We start from the raw sequence: 21,998 nt of genomic DNA, 5'->3' as shown, positions 1-21,998 counted from the left end.
TGTGAGATCTGTGTGGTCATTACAATATATTCAAGACCCAATAAGATTGGTGTTGGAATTTATAGAGGTAGTGCAGAAGCATGGGCACCTATGTCAGACCATATATAAATTGTTTTGTATTGTGGATGCTGTTGATGGGGAAAGGTCTTTGTAGAATTAGTAGAGTCAGTTATCCTCATACTGGTCTCACCCTTTGTATAATAGACCATCAGTTATATTAAAGTTCAAATTGAAGGTGAAGACAATTAAATACATGAGAGCCAAAATATCATCTTGCATTTATCCCAATTTATTTTTTTAAATCTCATAATAGATTTGATGCACTGAACACTAATGAATGGAGATAAGTTGTAGGATGCCATCAAAGACATAAATACCGAAATGGTGTCAGAATAAACTGAAAATTGCATTAGACTGTCAAGAAGCCAAAACAAAGAGAAGAAATGCTGAAGAGAGCTGAACAGAAGCGGCCTTCATAAACAAAGTTATAATTAAATATGCAAAGAGCCAGAGTTAACAGAACCAAAAGACTATGTGAGGCATTCCTCAATCTGAAATAAAAAAAAAAAAACAAATTCAAGCTGTGAGTTGCAATACTGAGAGATTTCTATGGGTAAAAATACTGGATGATGCAAGCAGCCGTCACAAGAAAAGGGAAGGAATATACTGAGTCACTGGACCAAAAAGAATTGGTTAACAGTCCACTTCAGGAAGTAGCCTTTGATTAAGAGTCAATGGTAATAAAGGAAAAACTTCAAGCTATACTGAAGGCATTGGCCAAAAAACAGGTCCTAGGAATTGATAGACTACCAGTTGAGTTGTTTCAACAGATGTAATCCTGGACATGCTCAGCAGTCTATGCCCCAAAAATCTGGCTACTCACTGGAAGAAGTCCTTATTTATTCCCATTTTAAAAAGAATATATTCACACAAATGTCTTCATATGGTGAATAAAACACAAAGATATATCTTTTAAAAAAGTGGTCCAGCAGTGTGAAAATTAACAATATCAATATGACATGTAAGTAAAATCTTGCTGAAGATTATTTAAAAACAACTGGAATAAGGGGCGCTCTGGTGGCCTAGTGGCAAGAAACTGCACTGCAACCCCAGAGGTGCACAGTTCAAATCCACCAGATGCTCTGCCAGGAAAAGGAGGGACAATCTCCTCCTGTACCAGTCAGATCCGATTTGACGGTACACACACACACACACGAATAAAATAAAAATTTTAAAAAAACAACTGGAATAGTACACGCACAGGGATCTGGCCAGAAATTCAAGCTGTATTCAAACAGGCCATGGAACAAGGGTTATTGCTGATGTCCGATGAATCTTGGCTGAAAGCAGAGAATACCAGAAAGATGTTTACTTGTGTTTATTGATTATTCAAAGGCATTTGACTGTGTGGTCCATAGCAAATTATAGATAACATTGAGAAGAATGGGAGTCTCAGAACAATTGTGCTCATGTAAAGCTCATAGACCAAGAAGCAGTTGTACGTAAACAGAACTAGGAAACTGCTTGGTTTTAAATCAGGAAAGGGGTGCTTCAGGGTTCTATTGTTTCTTTATGCCTATTCATTCTGTATGTTAAGAAAATAATTTGAGAAGCTGTACTATATGAAGAAGAATGTGGCATAATTGGAGAGAAAACTCATCAACAGCCTAGATTATGAAGAAGACATAATCTTGCTTGCAGAAAGTGAACAAGATTACAGCCAGCTTTCAACATAAGTTACATCTCCACATCAAGAAAATAAAAATCTTCACCATTGGACCACTAGGCATTATCATGATAGATGCAGAAAAGATTTATGTAGATTATTTCCTTTTACTTGGTTCTTCAATCAATAACCATGGTACCAGCAGTCAGAAGATCAAAAGACATGTTGCACTGGGAAAATATGCTGTCAAGGATCATTTTAAAGTGATCAAGAGCAACAATGCCAGTGGAAAGACTAAAGTGTGCCTGATCCAAGTCTGTGCTGCTAAAAATTGGACAGTGACAAAGGAAAATCAAAGAGTCAATGCTACAAATACATAAGAATGATTTGCAGATTTTTACATTGGGCAGATGTTTTAGTACTGCAACCTCTATAGCCAAAACCCATCTTGGAACTATCTTTCCTACTTGAAAAACTGCAACAGGGAAACATGCATTACTAGACAAATATGGCAAATCATTTCCAATTTTTCAGATATTATACTGCTTATAACATCCACAGTCCTCTGGTCTTGTGGAAAATGAAAATTATGTAATAAAATCCACTGGCTAAATGTTGTAAATCTCTGAATTTACCTTTAAGTAGTCTTTTTTTTTAAAAAAAAAAGAAGTGTGTGTGTACCGTCAAATTGGATCTGACTGGTACAGAAGACTGCCCCTCCTTCTCCAGCAGAGCATGAAGTAGAGTCTGGGTTCCCCCCCAACCCCAGGTGCCTGTCGGGGCCTGGGTTTCAGCAGTCCACACCACAGCAGTGGACAAGGAGCTTAAAGCCCCTGATGGCTCTGGGCGCTGACTCTCACCAGTGGCTATGGATGAAGTCACAGGCGATTTTCAGCCAGCGCCGGGAAGTAGAGTCTTTAAGATCAATACCATTTGGTCCTGATACTTATCCCACGTGAATAACTTACTAGAAGGCCTAAGGCCCTCCAATATTTTACTGCTCACACTGACTAATACTGCTCAGTAAGTTATTAAAATATTGCCAATCGCTACGGCAATTTTCCAAATAATACTTCTCAGAAGTTGGGATTACTGGTTTGTTGGTTGGTTGGGGTTTTTGTTTTTTTAAAAAAGTAACCTGAGCCACTATCCCAAAGACACATGTTTCAAATCCACTAGCTGCTCCATATGGAAAATGGGCAGTCTCCTGTGCAGTTAACTGCCTCTAAAGACACAATGGAAGGTCAGCTATGAGTTGGTTCCCACTCAACAGCCCCCACCAACAACCTTGCACCAAGAGCCTTCTGTAGACTGGAAAAAGTATTATTTAAATGATCCCTTGGACTCTGGCTATAAAAGACAACATTATGGATTGCTAGCTAACCCAGGTGCTGCCAAGTTAAAAGAGAATTAGGTCTTGGCTGAAGTAGAGAGAACGTTAAGGCACTTTCACAGACAACTTTCTAGAGTTCAGAAAACCCCTTTAGAATACTTCATTGGCCAAAAGCAGGAAACGTCCAAGCTAAAACCACTAATCCCAACCATGAAACAATACTTCATGCATCTTCCTGGAATCTTTGAACTTTGCTTTATAATTGTAGCTATTCTTACGTTATTCCCAGTACTCCGTTGTTGAGATTTTATTTCATGATGGTAAATTTTGTCTCCATGCAACTAACAGAACATTTGGATTTTACCTAATAATTATCCTAATTGCCTCATTACACAGTGGTTTTATTGATAAATTTTTTTTCTTACACGTATGATCAAAGAAACTTAACTTTAGCTATTAATTATTCTTGGGTAGTTTTTCTTCACTATGAAGTCATTAAGTTTTTATTGCTTTCATCATTCCCATTAACACAGGGAGATAAAATATCTTTGCTAAATGATGCCAACCAGTAGCCAGTGAAAGTAATTTGACTGCATGTTGGATATGTCATTCCTCTCCACAATCTGAACACCAAAACCCAAATTCATTAGGATTCCCTATACTGAATTATCGTTTATACCCAATACTGTGGTTAACCTAATCTTTTAGAGAGTCATACACATTAGACAAGAGAGCTCTGGTGGACTGGTGGTAAGAAATTGTGCTGCCAATCCAAAGGTATGCAATTCACTTCTACCAGGTGCTCCATGAGAAAGATGGTTTTTCTCCTCCTGTGCCTTGAAAACAGGAAGGTCAACTATGAGTCAATTTCAACTCAGTGCTAAGAACCACCCACATTAGACTATGGAATTCTCCTAGATTGTTAGCCCAACCTCAATACCATACTCAACCCATTAATACCAAGCCAGGCCATGTGACAAGCTTGCTGTGCATGATGCACAGATGTTCATGTTTGGTCTATTTGCTAATTAGTCTTAACATGGAGAATTCCCTCAGGTATTTTATCTAGAGGCAAAGGAATGAGGATTGCATAAAGATTGCACCTCCCTCCTCTACTAGACTCAAATCGTTGATAAGGGACTATAAGGTGTTTGTAACATATTAAACATGGATTTGAGCAAATCAAACCATTGTGCCTTCCCACACAATTTTTCCAAAAATCACATGGTCTGTAATCCTTATAGCATCATGGTTAACAAATCCTGCTACTAACCTAAAGCTAAGTGATTAAACATACAGGGAAAAGATGAGGCAGTCTGCTTGCATGAAGCTTTGCAGCCTTAGTAACCCTAAAATAATTCAGATGGTTCTGTGTTCAACTCTGTTGTATAGGTTATTAGGAGTCAGGGGTCTCGGGTTTGGTTTTGGTGCTCCTTATGGTATCTTTTTACAATTATCCCACTTTTACAAAACCAAACAAAAAATTAACTCTGTAGGCATTGCACCTAGATGGATGTTAATATGAGGGGCCAGTGGACTTTAGTCTCCGTGCTATCTTTTAAACCATTCATTCCTGTGATAAAAGGACACGCTGGACCAGTGATTTGGAAATCTTAACCCAAAAAGCTACCGAGTGGTATTGATTGGCTCTTGATTATTCTATACTACAAATTTAATCATCTTAATTATTGTGATTTTAGGCATGATCAAATGTCTTATGAAATGTCAATAACCAAACTACTAAATCCTTTGCTATGCAGGCCTGTGCTGCTCAGAAATTCTTATATTGCTTTCACACTTGTTTTCATCATGCAAAGTTGTTCCTCCAAATATGACCTCCTCTCATGTACCCCAGTCAAAAGGTGACAGCAGCAGTGTTTAAACTATGGCAAAGTGAAAAGCACGCTTAACTGGTGGTGCTCAGCTATGACTACTAAACTCTCCTCTTGGTAGAACAGGTACTGTCTTGAGATCTTATTGACGATGCTTCCTCTGTATTTCCTTTCAAAGAGGAAGGTTCATCCTTTCCTTTGGAACTTAGCTTTCTAATCTCTCATTTTTACCTTAAAAAAAACCTCAATAAGCAACCATCAAGACTTCCAATTAGTCCATATGAAGCACCTTACAATGGTCATTTAAAAAATCTTGAGACTCATGATCAGTAGAAGCAAAGTGTGAGGTCCTGTAGAACTTCAGTGCTTGGCACATCTGAACACTAACCCTGACCTGAATCAAAGCTCAGTATTTGAAATTCAGTTTTGTTAGGTGCTGTCAACTCAGGGACTATAATTAGAACCCCTTCCTGGTCCACTTCCAACTACATCATTTCTGCTGTACTTAAGCCCATTGTTGCAGTCTCTGTGACTGATCTGTCTTGAGGGTCCCTCTCTCCTTTGCTGATCCTCCACTTTTCCAAGCATGATGTCCTTCATCAGGAACCAGTCCCTCCTGGTAATATGCCCAGAGAACTCAAGAAAAATCCTCATCTCTCCTTTGAGCTGCACTCTGGCTGTTACTTCCAAGACACAACTGTTCTCTTGGGACTTTATCCTCCTTTACAGACTTGCTTCACATCTGTCCTGTACAGCCTTGTGACATATACAATTTTTTTGGTGAAATCAGTCACCCTCAGCAAACAAGGATGTTGTTGCTGGAGAAACATTTTAGCAGAATGGTACTGGTGAAATGCTTGCACTGCATACCCCAGAAGAATGTATATGTATTTCAGAGAATCATTTGCTAGGCTCACTCCAAGAAGTCTGTTAGAAAGCAGATTAGCTAACCTTACAAAACTTTGTTTTGTAATCCTAACCCCCAAGATTGTGGTCACATCATTCTTATTTTTCTGTGTACAAAGCACACATGATCTTCAGAATGCAGACATATTTTATCATTTCACACTATGGTACGCTCAAACTCAACCAACCCACCAATTAAAGCCTGTTTCACTTTGAACAATTTCTGTTCAGCACTGACACGGAAAACCCACCATTACTTATTCACCCAACTTCAGGAAAGAACTTGAGTTCAGTCAAGAAACTAATGATTCAATCAACTGTATCCTCATAACATTTCAATAAAAACTCTGGACACCAAAGCTTGGGTGAGATTCTAATTGACAGTACTCTTCATATATTGATGTGCATCCTAGTCATCATACAGGTAAATGCATTCTGACTCCACGGGAAAAGGATAAGAGAGGGAGGTTTCCATTTCAGATCTTCTCCTCACTCTTCTGCATCGCTCTTTGGCTGGCTCTTTAAAAAAATCTTTTTGCTATAATAAAACAAATGGTGCTTTCCTGAGTTGTCAGTCATTCTGGCAAACTATCACACCTGAGAGGGTAGTGGGAATCCCTGAATTTGGAGGCAGCCATCAGAAACAAGGTGTTCTGGGAATTCTTGAACTTGTGTCTGGTTTTATGAAGGGCACTCTTGTAGAGGAATGTACTCTTAAAAACTGAGCTTTGGTCTAACTGAGTAGCTAAGTCAGAAGTCATTTAACAAAGTGACTTTATAAGGGCTTGAGATAGTGTGACGAATCGCTAAGAGGAATACTAGAGTCTTAAAGGGGAAAGGATGCCTTATTTGTGTCTGGGGGGAAATTACAAAGGTTAAGTTTTAAATATTCCATTTACAGTGATGGTTTCCTCTTTTACCAAAAATAAATTTGGCCCCTGCATAAAAACACACTCAATCTCTCCTTCTGAAAAACTATTTTGTTTAATAGTGCACTTCATGTGTTCTACAGGACGGACAGGACTGGGGAAACATAATAAAATCATCCCTCCTGCCAGAAGAACTCAGGGCGCTCCATGCTAACCCAGCTAAGAGCCCTGCTTCAGGCTTGGGTCTGAGCCTTCTTTCTTTGGGTCTTTACTCTTTTATTTGTATTCATTCTCAGCTATTGAACAATCAGGAGAGGTCCAGGGCTAGTTATCATAGCTGACAGAGGGCAAGGCTACTTAAGTGCCTTAAAAGCATTCTCTGAAACCAGGGATTTGGAGTAAATCACTTTTCTAACAGGCATGGTGAGGGTGAGGGAGAAAAAAAGGAAACAGATACCAATGCTAATAAGTGTTTCTGATACTCTACCTTCCAGTTAGACTAGTTGAATTTCCTGGACATATCGCAGGATAGAACAAAGCATTCTCTTAGGATACTGCAAAGGCTGCCGTTAGAAACTAGCTGCTCCAAAAGCCCTAAGGACTAGGGGCATCATGGGAAACTTTTCTTGAGCTTTGTGTTGCTGGGGTGTGGGTTTTTTTCCTTTTCCCTCCATAAAATATTTATCTGAGCATTAGATTTTCATAATTAATGCCATTATGAAACAAAACAGCACATTCCTATCAAAGCACAAAGCTGAAATGGGAAGACTGTCTTTGAAATGTAACTTCTCCTTCCTAACAAAGAATAGGTCTGTTAACTTTCCATTGTGCTGTTAACTCCAACCCAGGTATCCTTTTTTCTTTACTGTGCTTCCATGCCCACCTTGGGAAGAAAGGCTCCCCTGGTGCGAAAACTGGTTTAGTGCAAACGCTCCCAAAATGAGTGATTAGCTCTTGGCTTCTCTCTAGTCCCACCACTCAGTGTGTTGCTTGCCTCCTGGTTTTTTAAGGCTGGTATTACTCTGGGAAAGTTTACTAGGTGGCTGCTCACTAATGAATAGTTTTCCTAATTTGCCACTTGCTAAAGTGAAAGGTATGAGTTGGATCCTAAGCTGTAAGGCAGGAACTCTTTAGATTCTTAAGTTAGGAAACCATGTACATGGCGCTCCTTCATGTAGATTCTTGGATGTTGAATTCAGCAGTGTCTCTGAGAGAACTTTTGCTCACGCTGATTACATTCAAAGGCTTCTCTCCAGTGTGAATTCTCTGATGGCGAACAAGAGCTGAGCTATACCTGAAAGCTTTCCCACATTCACTACATTCATAGGGATTTTCCCCTGTGTGGATTCTCTGATGCTGAATAAGGCCTGAACTGTAGGTAAACTTTCCTCCACATTCCATACATTCGTAGGGCTTCTCTCCAGTGTGGATCCTCTGGTGCTGATAGAGGTGAGAGCTTTGGCTAAAGGCCTTCCCACACTCGTTACATTCATAGGGCTTCTCTCCAGTGTGAATTCTTTGATGATGAATAAGGGTGGAGCTCCTGCTGAAGGCTTTCCCACACTCATTGCAAGCATAGGGCTTCTCTCCAGTGTGGATTCTCTGATGATGAGTAAGGGTGGAGCTCCAGCTAAAGGTCTTCCCACATTCATTACATTCATACGGTTTCTCTCCAGTGTGGATCCTCTGATGAAGGATAAGAGCAGAGCTACAGCTAAAGGTCTTCCCGCAGTCATTACATTCGTAAGGTTTCTCGCCAGTGTGGATTCGCTGGTGCTGAATAAGATGTGAGCTCTGGCTGAAGGCCTTCCCACATTCGTTACATTCATAAGGCTTTTCCCCAGTGTGGATTCTCTGGTGCTGAATAAGGTCTGAAGTTCGATTAAAGCTCTTGCTACATTCATCACACTTGTGGGGTCTGTCTCCCATAGGGAGTCTCTGATGTGAAATATGGTTGGAACTCACAGTGAAGCTATTCCCCAAATCATATTTCTCACTTCTCTCTCCCACGTGGGTTAGCTTCCCCTCTGCTTCCACTTGACGGAAACCTTGTATCTTCCTAGTCAGTTTTGCCCCAGAGGCGTTCTCCAGCTGCTGCTTTAGACTGACTTCTTGTTCAAAGGCTTCATCAAACTTAAGACCCTGAGAAATACCCTTCTGGAATCTTCCCAAGAGCACACCCTGTGCTCCTGTTTCTTCAGAAATGTCTTGATCATTCTCACTTCTGTTCTCTCCATCTGGCGCAAGGATAAGAAAAGAAAAAAAGCAAATGTCACTTGCTCCTTAGGAAAGAATAAAAACCAGAGGAAAAGATAATTAAGTGACTAGTATTTGCAATGCTAGGAACACGTGCTTTTACATGCCTCCAAAAAGGCCTGTCCGATATGTGTGTAGCTAAGGCGATATAAGTTAACTGAGCTGAGAAAAAGCGGAAGAGAAGGACAGGAAGCAAAATCAAAGAGAAAAGAGAAAGAAAAGAAAACACAAAGCTGATTATGCAAGGAGCGGGAGGCTGGCTCAGGCAGAGAAGGAGGGAAGGATATATTGTTGAATGAAGGAACAAGGTCTCCAGTTAACACTTTAGAGATAAAAGACGTGCAATAACAGTTTTAAAATTATAAGAGTAAACACACAAAAAACCTAAATAAAGATCATTGATGAGAAAAGCAGGGAAGGGTGGAAGAAACAGTAGAGTAGAGGGTCATAATGAAGACGACCTGACCCCTACAGTGCAAGTGGAAAGAATAATCCTATCTATGCTCAAGCCACATGTACCAAGTCCAGAGAGTTTAGTCTATCTCTGGGTGCTAGACCTGAACTATGTTCCCGTGAATGAGGCTAGCAAGCTCCACACTGACTTCTCTGTCTTCCCTATCTTGGGGCTTCTAAAAGGAATTTCAGGTATAGATTAGAGTGAAAGTTTGAGATAGTTATAAACTTTATCAATATTTTAAAAAGTAAAGACAAAGTAGCCAGTGTTAGGGACAGAAATAGCTGTTTCTCCCTCACCTGAGCAGGCACCTCTCAGGACCTCTCTGTTCTCAGTTCCCTTCAAACCCAGGACCCTTGGTTCTTCCTCTCACTCTAGCTGAGAGATCATTCAAGACTCAGAAATGGAAATCCTGCTCACGGGGACAGACATGGGACAGGAGGTTTATACTGCTCATACTGAGCAGACCCGGAGCTCAATCCCAGACCCAGCATCTGCCGGAAACAGGAAAGGAATTCATAGGGAGGTCTTAAATGGGAGCTAGGAGGAGGAGCCTCTGGTGTCACTCAGGAAAATTTGCTCAGTGCAAGTGGAGGGCACAACAAAGAATTAAATCCACATCCTAAAGAGTAAGAAGTTCTCCCTAAAACAAGTTTAAAGGTCTGTGAAAGTAGAACCGGCACTAGGTCCCGAACAAGCAACAGGTGCACAGAGGTTACTGGCCAGAGAGATAGGCAGGTAAAGAGTCCCAGCATGTCCACAGTGCAGCACCTCACACATTCTGGGATCCCAATATGTTGCTTCTTTAGTAGAGTTGTGGGATTACATTTTCAATCTTGAAAAATGGAAAAGTGGTGGATTTGAGAGTTAAAGGAACAAAGCCAAGCTCTCAACTCACCAATGATATAACCATAGATAAAGCATCTAAGATCTCTAACCTCGCCTTCCTCATCTGTAAGATAAGTACGAACTACCCCATTTGCTGTTACTGTGAGGAATAAATGAGTGCATATGAAAGGTCTTTATAAACTACAAATTACAAGTGTGAGTTATGATTGTTAAACTTTTCTTAGACTATGTCTATCCTTAGTTTACTATTGGTAGTGGCTAGATTGTTACAAGGAAACAAATGTTGAGAAAGTTTAACTCCTTACCTAGTGAGAACACATTCCCATAATTCTCCAGCATTACATCCCTGTAGAGGTCCCTCTGTGCTGGTTCTAGACGTTTCCACTCCTTCCGGATAAAATAGACAGCTACATCCTCAAATGTCACCAACTCCTGAAACAATATATAAGTTCTTGCATGCAGTTTTGGGGGAAGGGATGGAATAGGCAACAACAAAAAATAATTTGTGATGGAATGAATGATAGATACTGTAGGGGTAAAGAGATGAGGGTGGAAGAAGCCAGAGTCCAAGACACTATAAAGTTCCCTTAGCAGGAATTCAATGTGATGCTACTGAACAGGGTATCCACACAGAAAAAATTTCCACAAAAAAAGAAAGATAAAGTCCTAACTTACCTGGGACTTGGCCTTTAGGAGTGCGGCGGCTAACATCTCATTCCCTAAACTGTCCTTGCCAGGAACTTTCGAAGGAAGAGCTGATGGGACAATAAAAAGGCCCATGAGTAAGTCTGCTTTTTAGGTTCCAATGTGTCAATTTCTAGATTGACAGATCTTGGACCCACTTTCTTACATTTTTAGTTCACTTCTTTGTAGCTATTAAAGACGTTAACAACAGATGCTGCCTGAGGAGGGACATCCAAAATTCTGCTATTCTTGGTCTCCCAATCTACACTACGTCCCTTCCTTTCTCCCCAGTTATTCTTCTCTCAACACAATTTACGAAGTGCTGTCTTTGTCCGTCCACTGCGCCTGGGCAAAATTTGTCAAGTCTATCCCTCCCCTCCCCCCTGCCTGTGAACTATAAAATAATTCTCAAAAGTTCCCACTAATATCAGGCTCAAAACACAAGCTATGCCTTAGTTACAGGGTGCATGACAAAAGTAATTCATTGACTGCCACAGTTTTCTAAAGCCTGCATTAGGTACCCACACTATTTAGAAGTGCCTCAGCTATTGAAAAACCCCCAAAAGCTATATATTAATTACTGGTTCTGTTAGCCTCCTCTATTAGGTTATGAGCTGAAAAACGGCAAGTAACATTTCCCATTTATTTTATATTCTAGTGCATACTCTCAACATAGAGAGAGCTCAGTTGGCCTAGTGGACAGAATGTGATGCTACCAAGTCAAGGGTGGGTAATTTTAGTCTTTGGCCCTCAGGCCGGTTTTAATTGTTTTGGGTCAAACATTATTCTAAGTGGCATAGCACGGGTCTGTCCATTTGCTGTAAAGAGGTAACTCGGGGTTCCTGTGATGCTGAACAGTTTGACACTAATGTGTCAAATGTGATAATGGTTACCCAGGATGGACAGTGTTTGGCAGAACTCCCCAATTAAATAAGCCTGGAAGCAGGAGTGGCATCCACTTCCCAAATTGCTTGCCTCTGGAGAAACGATGAAGGTTATGCAAGTGTTCAGGTCTTTCGTTCAGAAGGTCGCTATGAGTCGTCTACAACTCGATGGCACTTAACAACAATAATAGTGCATACTCTGAGCTCTGGTGTTCTAGTGGCAAGAAGCTGTGCTGCAATCCTGAAGGCACTGGTTCGAGGCCACCAGCTGCTCCATGAGAGAAAGAAAGGAAATTTCCTCCTGTGCAATTACCTGCCTCTGAAAACCCACCAGAGGGTCAACTATGGGTCGGTTCCAGCTCTACAGTCCAACAAGTGCATACTCTGGTATCTTCACCACTGGTGTATCAGTCTACCTGTCACCAAGAGGACAGATGTGCACTTGACCCAAACCATGAAAAGTTGCATGAATAAGGGAGACAAAAAAAGAACTGATGCTTCTGAATTAATGTTGGCAAAGAGCATTAAATAATCCGTGGACTGCCCAAAGAACATACAAATCTATCTTGGCAGACAGACAGTCAGAATGCTACTTAGAAGCAAGAACGGCAAGACTTCATTTCAAATACGTTAAACATAGTGCCAAATGGAAGTAGTCTCTGGAAAAGGACATCATGCTTGGTAAATGATCATCAAAAAAAGAAGACTGACAGTGAGGTAGACTGACACAGTGGCTGCAGCTGTGAGCTGCAACAACTCTGAGGAAGGTCCAGGAGAACGGGCAGTGTTAGGTTCTGCAGTACCTGACAACAACTTAGAATCTGGTGTGTAAGAGAATTCACTAAGGGACTGAATAAAAGAGCGCATGAGTCCTTCTTCCTCACCACTCTCAAGCAGGCCGTGAGGTTCCTGAGATACGTGGTCAGCCTGAGTGTCCATGGGTAGGGCTAGGAGTTCTGGCACTCTGGTCTCCTGTGTGCAGACTCCGCAGGAAACAGGCTTTGGATGAGAACAGAGAAGCACTGCAGAAGCAAAAGTCCAAAGTTCAAAAAGATTACAAATAAAAACAATACAAAACTTCTGAATAAAGAAAGAGGAGAACTGGCATTTTAGTCAATATTCCAGAATAGTTAGAACAAACAACAATTGGGAGTAGTTGTTTAGATCCTGGCGAGTCTATGCACTTACTCCCTGAAACGAGCCTTAAGATCCCCAACAACATCTCATCTGTAGTTCTAGCCCCACACTAAGTGATATTTCTAACAAAAATTGAGGAAATAATAAAGCCAAATAATGCCACTGACAGGGTAAAATACTAAGCAGATACTGAAAGTGAAAATTATCAGGTGCACTAAAAAGCTTGGATAATGTAAAGGGGAAAAGATCAACTAGAGAAGAATGTGGTTTCAAATACTCAAAAGCACATGTTACCACATCAAGTTTTCATAATATTTGGGGAGGGGCAGACCATATAAACCAATAAATATTACAAGTGGTAGGAGAGAACAGCTTAAGTTTCTAATTGTTTCATTAATTTGATATGTTATCCTTATACCTGAACATAAAGCAAAATTACTTACAAGACCCATAAACATGAAATATGATAAAAAACTGAAGTTATGAAGAATTTCATTCTTGTTGTTGTTGTTGTGTACCGTCAAGTCAGATCTGACTGGAGGAGACTGCCCCTCCTTCTCCAGCGGGGCATCTGATGGATATGAACCACAGGCCTTCAAGACTGCAGCACAGCTTCTTGCCACCAGAGCTCCCTTTCATTCTTCTTAAATTTTAAAAAAAAATCAATACCCATCAAAGTAGCAGACAGGAAATGGAAAAGGGTACTACTGCACAGGGCAAATGTGTTAAAAAAACAGATTTAAATACTAAGGTGTGCATACCTAAGCCATGATATTTTCTGTCATTTTATATGTATTTGAAAGCTGGACAATGAAAAAGGGTCTTCCAAATGAACTGACACAAATTGTGGCATGTTAAAAAAATACTGAGTACACCACAGTTGTCAAAAGAACAAAGCAAGCTGTCTTGGAAAAAATACAGTCAGAACACTCCTTAGAAACAAGGATGCTGACACTTTGTCTCCCACACTCAGGACATAACATCAGGAAGGACCAATCACTGGAGAAAGACTTGGGAGGTGGGGCATCACAGAAAAAGAGGGAGACCTCAATGAGATGGATAAAATATCTACAACAATGGGCTACAACTGTGACCTGTGAGGATCTGGTCAGAGTTTCATCTGTTCTACACAAAGTGGCTGTGAGTTAGAAGTGGCCTGAAGGCACTTAGTTGTTGTTATTGTTGTTATGTGCCGTCGAGTCACTTGCGACTCATAGCAACCCTATGTACCACAGCCCTAAATCCTGCTCTATCCTGTGCCAATCGCACAGCCTCCAACACAACCATCCCGATTACCCCGTCACTGAATCAATCCACCTCACAGAGGGCCTTTCCCTCCTACGCTGCCCCTCCACCCATGTCCAAAGTATGTTAGACGGAGCCTCCCGGTTTAACCCTCACAAGGATGAATCTGTTTGTTTTCTTAGTCCATGGTACCTCAATACTCTTCTCCAGCACCACAGCTCAAAGGCATCAATTCTCCTTCTATCCTCCCTAGTCATTGTCCAACTCTCTGATGCCTAACAAGTGATTGCAAAGACCATGGCCTGTATCAGACGCACCTTAAGTCTCCAGAGAGACACCATTGCTCTTCAGTACTTTGGAGAGGTTCCTAACAGCAGACTTTCCCATGGCAATACGTCTTTTAATTTCCTGGCTACTGGTGCCAAGAGTGTTAACTGTGGAGCCGAGCAGACTAAAGTTGTTAACAATCTCAATCTCTTCACCATCCATCCTGATGCTGCCAATTGGTGCAGTGGTGAGAATCTTTGTCTTCTTGATATTGAGCCTCAATCCATACTGAAGACTACAGTGTGTCAGCTTTAGAAGAGCCCAAAGAAAGCTCTCATTTTAATCACTCTGGAGAGACATCACCACTGTCTCACTGGGCCCACTTGTATAAAAATTCCTTCTACTACCCCCTTCTTTCTAAGACAATTTGCTGCTTTGTCTCAGCCAAAGATGGGGTGGAGATGAGGAACTCGGGGTATTTCTGGGGTGTCTGTGGTAGTCTCATTAAACAGGGTTAAGTGTAGTGATTCACCAGGATCTAGTCCTCGCAGCCTTCTTTTTACTTCCTCTCCTGATAAATCTCATTCAGAAAATAAGTCCTAGAGGGAGTGACCAATACTGGGGGAGGGAAAAGAACTCCCACCAGAAGACTCTGTTATTCCCTTTTTGTTACTAACTAACTTCTCCCACTCTCCATTTACTCCGGTAATTATTTGGTCTCTATGAGTCCTCTATGACAGCACCTAACAACAATATAGTACTAGTGGACAAAATATCAGTATCCAGACTAATGTCTAAATCTCAAGAAGTTTCCCTTCACATTTGAAGGTTAGAGACCAAAATCAATAAATCTAGAATTGGTTCAGCATCCAGCAGTGTCTTTATAATTAAACAAGTGCATAGGGAAAATAAACCAAAAAAATTCCTGCATTTTGTCTATCTACTCTCTTCATTTGCTTATTCACTTGATCATACTACAAACATTAGTTGAGGAACAAGACACTCAATTTTAACACACTGTATTAAGAAAAAAAAACTGAAGGGAGCTCTGGTGGCCACTAGGCAAGAAGCTGCACTGCAGTCCTAGAGGTACGCAGTTTAGTTTGAATCCACCAGACGCTCTGCTGGAGAAGGAGAGGCAATCTCCTCCTGAACCAGTCAGATCTGATTTGATGGTACACACAAAAAAAAAATGTAAAAAAAAAGAAAGAAAAATAAATGAGGAATAGAAAAACTTATCTGTTTCATTACAAGACTGTTGTATGTGCAGTCAACCCTATATACTACATACTGCTCTATCTTGAGCCAATTTCATTGTCTCCAACACATCCCATTACCCCAGTCACTGAATCAATCCATATCATCCAGGTCTTCCTCTCTTGTGCTGCTCCTCCAGCCTTCCACGCATGATCTCCAAGGATGGTCCCAAAGTATGTGAGACAGAGCTTAAGAATCCTTGCCTCAGAGGAGCAGTCTGGTTTCACCCTCTCCAGAACAGACCTGTTTGTTCTCTTTGCAGTCCATGGTATGTTCAATACTCTTCTCCAGTATCACAACTCAAAGCCATTGATTCTTCTCCTATCTTACTTAGTCATTCTCTAGCTCTCTGATGCACAGTAAGTAGCTGCAAAAACCATGGGTCAGATCGGGTACACCTTAGTCTCCAGACTGACATCATTGCTCTTTGGTACTCTGGAGAGGTCCATGACAGATTTTCTACAAATTACTGTATTATAACAAGGCATAGAAAGGGGAGGCACTCTGCCTGAATTAATGCACAAGTATCACTGGAAGTTCAGGGAAATTATCACGTAAGCATTAAGAGGGTCTAGAAGCTCAACATCAGTAACATTACACAGGTGAAAGGTACCAAGAGCAGGCATGAGACAGACCCACTGGTGGTCAAAGTGATGTCCTCTTTCATTACCATCATCTTGCTGTGCTCCTTCAACTGTCCCAGCCATTTCCCTATTCTCAACCACCTCTCTGCCTTCTAGGGTTACTTATGAGCAGACAACCCAACAAATCAGCTTTCACAGTCCAAGTCTCAAACGCTAGAGGAAAAGGGATCCCTCCCTCCTCAAGGCTGAGTTAGCCCAAGCTCAAATGCAAAGGCATAGACCCCAGTGTCTAGATCAGTAACCAATGTTACATACTTGATCCAATTTCTACCGTGCCCCTAGAGCTTTAAGTCAAAGCTCTTCCCCTCCTCTCCTGCAAGCTCACGTCGAGGAGCTGGTCCTGAGCAGACACACATAACCAGGTAGCGCACGCAAGTCATGGAAAGCTTTACCTGCTGCGTTCTTGCCTTCTTTGGGGTTAGAAAGGAGTAGTTTCTGGGAATTTGACAGCCTCTGTTCAAGTTTCTGGGAATATTGACCGTCGCTGATGCCAAAGCTGTATGATTTATTTTTAAAAAGGACATTTTAAATATTCATGTAAAAGTAACTTCTAATCTGGATATTTAGATAAGAAAAACAAAAGCTAATCAGCAGCACAGACTAAAAATACTGATAAAGACCATCTCAACTGGCACCTGTAAGCAGGGAAAGACGTTTTCTTCAGGTCAATCTCCTATCCTGAGTAAGAAACTCAAGACTGTAGGGTTCATTCAGATAACTCGCCAGATAAGCTCCCCTACTTCTATGAGGCGGCTCATTGATGAGCTCACCTCCTTCAGTGATGCAGTTTAACCACAAGATTTTTCCAATGTTAAACTGACAGTCTCCTTGAGCCTTCAATGACTGTCATGCTCTCCTTTACACGACTGATCATCAAGAACTTGAAACCAAATGATGCTCATCCTCTAGACACCTCATCTCTCGAAGATAAATACCTTGAGTTCCCCGGAGGGTCCTAAAGATTTCAAGTACCATCATGCTTCTGTGGGACTCCCCTCTTACACTTCCAAATCAAGTGGGTATCTAATACAATGGAAAATGCGAGTCACTGACTCCCACACTCTTCGTACATTTCCCCTAAAAAAACTTAACGTATGGCGCTTCTGCGGCTCTATTTCTGGAAATTGGGGATTTGCGTACACCACTCACGCCACCCAAGATACTAACTTGTATAGAATCCCTGATTTTCTGACTCTTGGGTCCGAATGAAAACAGATCTCCTCTCCTACTTGGGCATATGACCGTGTTAATATCAAATATAAGCTCCTCGGAGAACTTCTAAGTTAGGCTCATTAGATGCTTTAAAGAGAACGAAGGACGCCTCTCCGGGGACTTGTAAATGCTCGAGATGAGCACGAGTTAAGCAAAAACACGATCCAGAGCCCCCTTTCCGCCCTTGGCTGCAAGCTCCCCTTGGGAGGGGACTCCCTGGGGAAGGGGAGCGTCTACATTTGGGGGGGCTGAGAGGCGCCTCCCGCACGCCGTCCCGGTCACAGCGACACGGACACCAGCCCCTTCCCCAGCGACCACAGTCTCCATGTCACCGCGAGCCCCACGGGCCGCCAGACTCACCCTAAGGGTAGGGACGGGTGATTAGGGGGGCTTGACACGGACCAGGCCCTGCCGGACCCTGTCACTAACCCGCACTCCCTGGACAGAACAAAGAACGGAAGCTCTCGCAATTTCCCTTCCGGGTCGGCCCTTTTCACCGCCCACCTCACCCCGATGTCTCAGCACCCACTTGTTCTCTCTAGGAAACGGGGAGGTCCTTGTCTCTCGTTGGTGACTCAGGTCAGTTCAGGGCTTCCGACTCGAGCTGCGAGGGCTGAAGACCTGCGCTCCAGCCACACTGTACTCCTACCTGCAGAGAGGAGCCCGCAGGCCACCGTTCCCGCCTCCTACCTGCAGAGAGGAGCCCGCAGGCCACCGTTCCCGCCTCCTACCTGCAGAGAGGAGCCCGCAGGCCACGGTCCCCGCCTCCTACCTGCAGAGAGGAGCTCGCAGGCCACGGTCCCCGCCTCCTACCTGCAGAGAGGAGCTTGCAGGTCACGGTCCCCGCCTCCTACCTGGAAAGAGGAGCTCGCAGGCCACGGTCCCTGGTGGCTGGTGCGGGTCGGGCCGTCCACCACCCTTGGGCCTCATCCTTGGGGATAGGGGTAACTACCAGCTCTACTTGAGAATTTTTTGTTGTTTTGTTTGTTTGTTTTTGTTTTTTTCGTGTACTGTTGAATCGGATCCGACTGGCATAGGAAGAGACTGAGGAGTTTGGCTCCTTCTCCAGCAAAGTGTCTGGTAGATTCGAACCGTGTGCCTTCGAGATTGCAGCACAGCTTCTTGCCACTAGGCCACCAGAACTCCCTTTACTTAGAATTTTTTTTTTGGAGAATAAGTGCTACGTGTCCAGTCTAAACCTGCAAGAAACAAGGCTTTTCAAAATAAGAAACTCGCCTTATTTAAAATATGCTTCCATCCAAATTAAGCTGTGTTGGGTTTATGTATAAATGCCCCTTTAAGTTGTTAAAATTAAATTATTCTCCTGAAATTTAGAAAGTGCTCTGAAATTCCTGTGTGACTTTTTATTAAACATACCCCAGCAAACCAACCCATTCGTTTTCCCAAGATCCTTGCACATGTAAAAGTGGCAGGTGATGGATTTTTAACCTAAAAGTCAGAGCAGGCGACCTACCACCACTCTCAAGCTTCTTTACCAGTTCTGACACTTCTGTCGCACTCTGTATTTGACAAGTCCTGAAATCATACTCATATGCAACTTCAAATTAAAGGTAAAGAAGGTTAAATCATATCCACAGGAACCAAAATATGATCTAGAGCGTATTCTCCCTTAATTTAAAAACAAACTCGGGATCAGGTTTGAGGCCTTGTACACTAATGAATGAAGACCAAATGAGCTGTGGGAAGATATCAGTAATATTATTCATGAAGAATATTTATCAGCAATGAAATATGAATAAGGAAGAAAAAGAAAAGACCAAAATGGATATCAAAAGAGACTCTGAATATTGCACTAGGACTCTGAAAAGCCAAAGCAAAGGGAAGAAATCAAGAAGTTAAAGAGCTGAATAGAAGATTTCAAAAGGCAGCTCGGAAAGACAAGGCAAAAAAGTAGTATAATGAAACGTGCAAGGAGCTGGAGATGGAAAATTAAAAGGGCCGAACTCGCTTGGCATTTCTTAAGCTGAAGGAACTAAAGAACAAATTTTTTTAAACGTGTGTGTGTGTGTGTGTGTGTGTACACACACCATCAAATTGGATCTGACTGGTACAGGAGGAGATTGTCCCTCCTTCTTCAGCAGAGCATCTGGTGGATTCGAACCACATACCTCTGGGATTACAGTGCAGCTTCTTGCCACTAGGCCACCAGAGCTCCCTAAGACAATTTTTTTAAACAAAACAAATTCAAGCCACAGCTTGCAATGCTTAAGAATGTTATGGACAGAATATTGAATGATTCAGGAAGCCTTGAAAGAAGATGGAAGTCATTGTACCAGAAAGAATTGGCTAACACAGAAGTATTTCAAGAAACAACATATGATCAAGAGGCAATGGTGATGAAGGAGGAAGTTCAGGCTGCTCGTAAAAAATAAAGCACCAAGAATTGATGAATAACAATTGATGCATTTCAACAAACTGCCCTGGATGTGCTCACCAAGTTGTGCCAAGAAATCTGGAGGAAAACTACTTGGACAACTGACTGGAAGAGATCCATTTTTATTCTCACTCAAAAAAAAAAAAAAAGAGGTGACCCAACAGCATGTGGAAATTATCAATATCAGTAATACCACACACTAGCAAAATCCTGCTGAAGATTATCCGGAAACAACTAGATTAGTACATTGACAGAGAAGTAACAAATACAAGCTGGGTTTAGAAGAGGACGTGGCACTAGAGACATTATTGCCAATGTCAGATGGATCTTGGCAAAAAGGAGAGAGTACCAGAGGAATGTCTTATCTATGTTTCATGACTATCCAAAGGCCCTTGACTGTGTGGATAACAACAAATTGTAGTTAACCTTGAGGGAAATAGGAACCCCAGAACACTTGATTGTGCTTATGCAATACCTGTACCTGGACTATGAAGCAGTCCTCAGAACAGAACAGGGAAACACTGCATGGTTCAAAATCAGGAAAGGGGTGTGTCAGGGATGCATCCTGTCTCCATAGCTTTTCAATCTGTATGCAGAACAGATCATTCAGGAAGCAGGGATTTATGAGGAGGAATGTGGCATCAGAATTGGAGGAAGACTCATCAATAACCTACACTATGTAGATGACACAACCTTGCTTACTGAAACTGAAAAATATATGAAGCACTTGCTGCAGAAGGTCAAGGACCACTGCCTTCAATATGGATGAAAACTCAACATCAAGACGACAAAGTTACTCACCACTGGGCCAACTGATAGCACCATTATAGATGGAGAAAAGATTGAGTTTGTTAGCAATTACAGCTTGTTCAGCTCTACAATCAACACTCTTAACATCAGCAGTCAGGAAATCAAAAGACGAATTGCACTGAGAATATCTGCTGTCAAGTACCTCTCCAGAGTACTGAAAAGCAAAGATATCAGTCTAGACACTAAGCTGAGCCTAATCCAAGCCAGGGTCTTCGCAATATCAGAGAGCTGGACAATGACTAAGGATGGCAGCAGAATCAATGCCTTTGAATTGTGGTGCTGGAGAAGAGTCTTGAACATACCATGCACTATCAAGAAAACAAATAGGTCCGTCCTAGAGAGGGTGAAACCAAGTTTCTCCTTGGAGGCTAGGATTTTGAAGCTCCATCTCACATCGTTTAGGCATGTGGCCAGGAAAGACTGGTCCTTGAAGAAGGGCATCATGCTCGGAAGGATGGGGGACCAGCACAGAAGAGGAAGACTCCAGAAGAGATGGATTGATACAGTAACTGGAGCAATGGGGGTTGGTGTGTTAGAATTAATGAGACTGGCTCAGAACAGTGCAGGCTTAAGAGCAGCTCTAGATAGAAAGGGTCCCTATGGGTTGCAGGGGACTCAACAGCACATAACAGCAACGAAATCATACTTAACAATTACGAGATTTATTAGATAAGCAACAGGCCAAAATTCAGCATTAAGGTCAATTTGGAAGTAATGGGAACAACGCAGGCGGAAGGATACAGTTCTTAAAGCGGGATGGCTATCAACTTCTTTGCTTGTGTGTCGTTGCCCGCAGGCAGGCAAGCCTCGCTGTTGGCCTCTGCACTGTTCAGACAAGTGTTACCAGCTCTTAAGCTTCAACAATAAGTGCCGAGAGGCATCTCACGTCACCAGGAAATTCCCTATCCAAAAGCAGCTTTGTGTGGCTCTGTGTGTTGGCGAGTCCACAGCAGCATTATTGCACCGGTCACCTCCTGGTTCTCACTACTCATGCCACTGCTGCTTCATTGTTACACGCCTGCAACCGAGTTTCTCAGAGCCCAGAGCCCGGGTCAGAAGCATATTCTCTACTTCTGGGTCTTTTTCTTCATGGTAATAGGTTCTCTAAACCCCCAATCTGTGGCTCTTTTTAAACTTAGTGAATGGCAAAACTGACCAATCCCTTTGGGGGGCCATAAACACCTTCTTTACAGTCACTCCCATTCATTTTATGGAAGTTACTAAAGTATGACCAGAAATGCCTTATAAAAAAAACAAACCAAGTGCCCTGCCAAGCTGAGACATGGGCACTGTGTTCT

General features: G+C 42.1%; 1 protein-coding gene across 2 annotated transcripts; it reads right to left on the bottom strand.

Annotated features, from left to right (window-relative positions):
• Nucleotides 1–7,776: 7,776 nt before the first annotated feature.
• Nucleotides 7,777–17,951, bottom strand: ZNF3 (zinc finger protein 3). Of its 2 annotated transcripts, none has more exons than XM_006896498.1 (4): nt 17,856–17,951; nt 10,841–10,920; nt 10,471–10,597; nt 7,777–8,843 (listed from the first exon to the last, which is right to left on the bottom strand). In XM_006896498.1, exons 2-4 carry the CDS (start codon nt 10,874–10,876, stop codon nt 7,777–7,779), a joined length of 1,230 nt encoding a protein of 409 aa, XP_006896560.1. In that variant the 5' UTR covers nt 10,877–10,920; nt 17,856–17,951. The 2 variants fall into 2 exon arrangements, with proteins under 2 accessions (XP_006896560.1, XP_006896559.1); XM_006896497.1 differs by lacking the exon at nt 17,856–17,951 and adding an exon at nt 12,618–12,672.
• Nucleotides 17,952–21,998: the final 4,047 nt, after the last annotated feature.

Source organism: Elephantulus edwardii, unplaced genomic scaffold (genome assembly GCF_000299155.1).
Source record: "Elephantulus edwardii isolate Elephantulus edwardi_28Jun2011 unplaced genomic scaffold, EleEdw1.0 scaffold00186, whole genome shotgun sequence".
In the NCBI taxonomy this organism is placed as follows: domain Eukaryota; kingdom Metazoa; phylum Chordata; class Mammalia; order Macroscelidea; family Macroscelididae; genus Elephantulus; species Elephantulus edwardii.
Note: the sequence above shows the minus strand (reverse complement) of the source record. Positions and strands in the feature narration are given on the sequence as shown.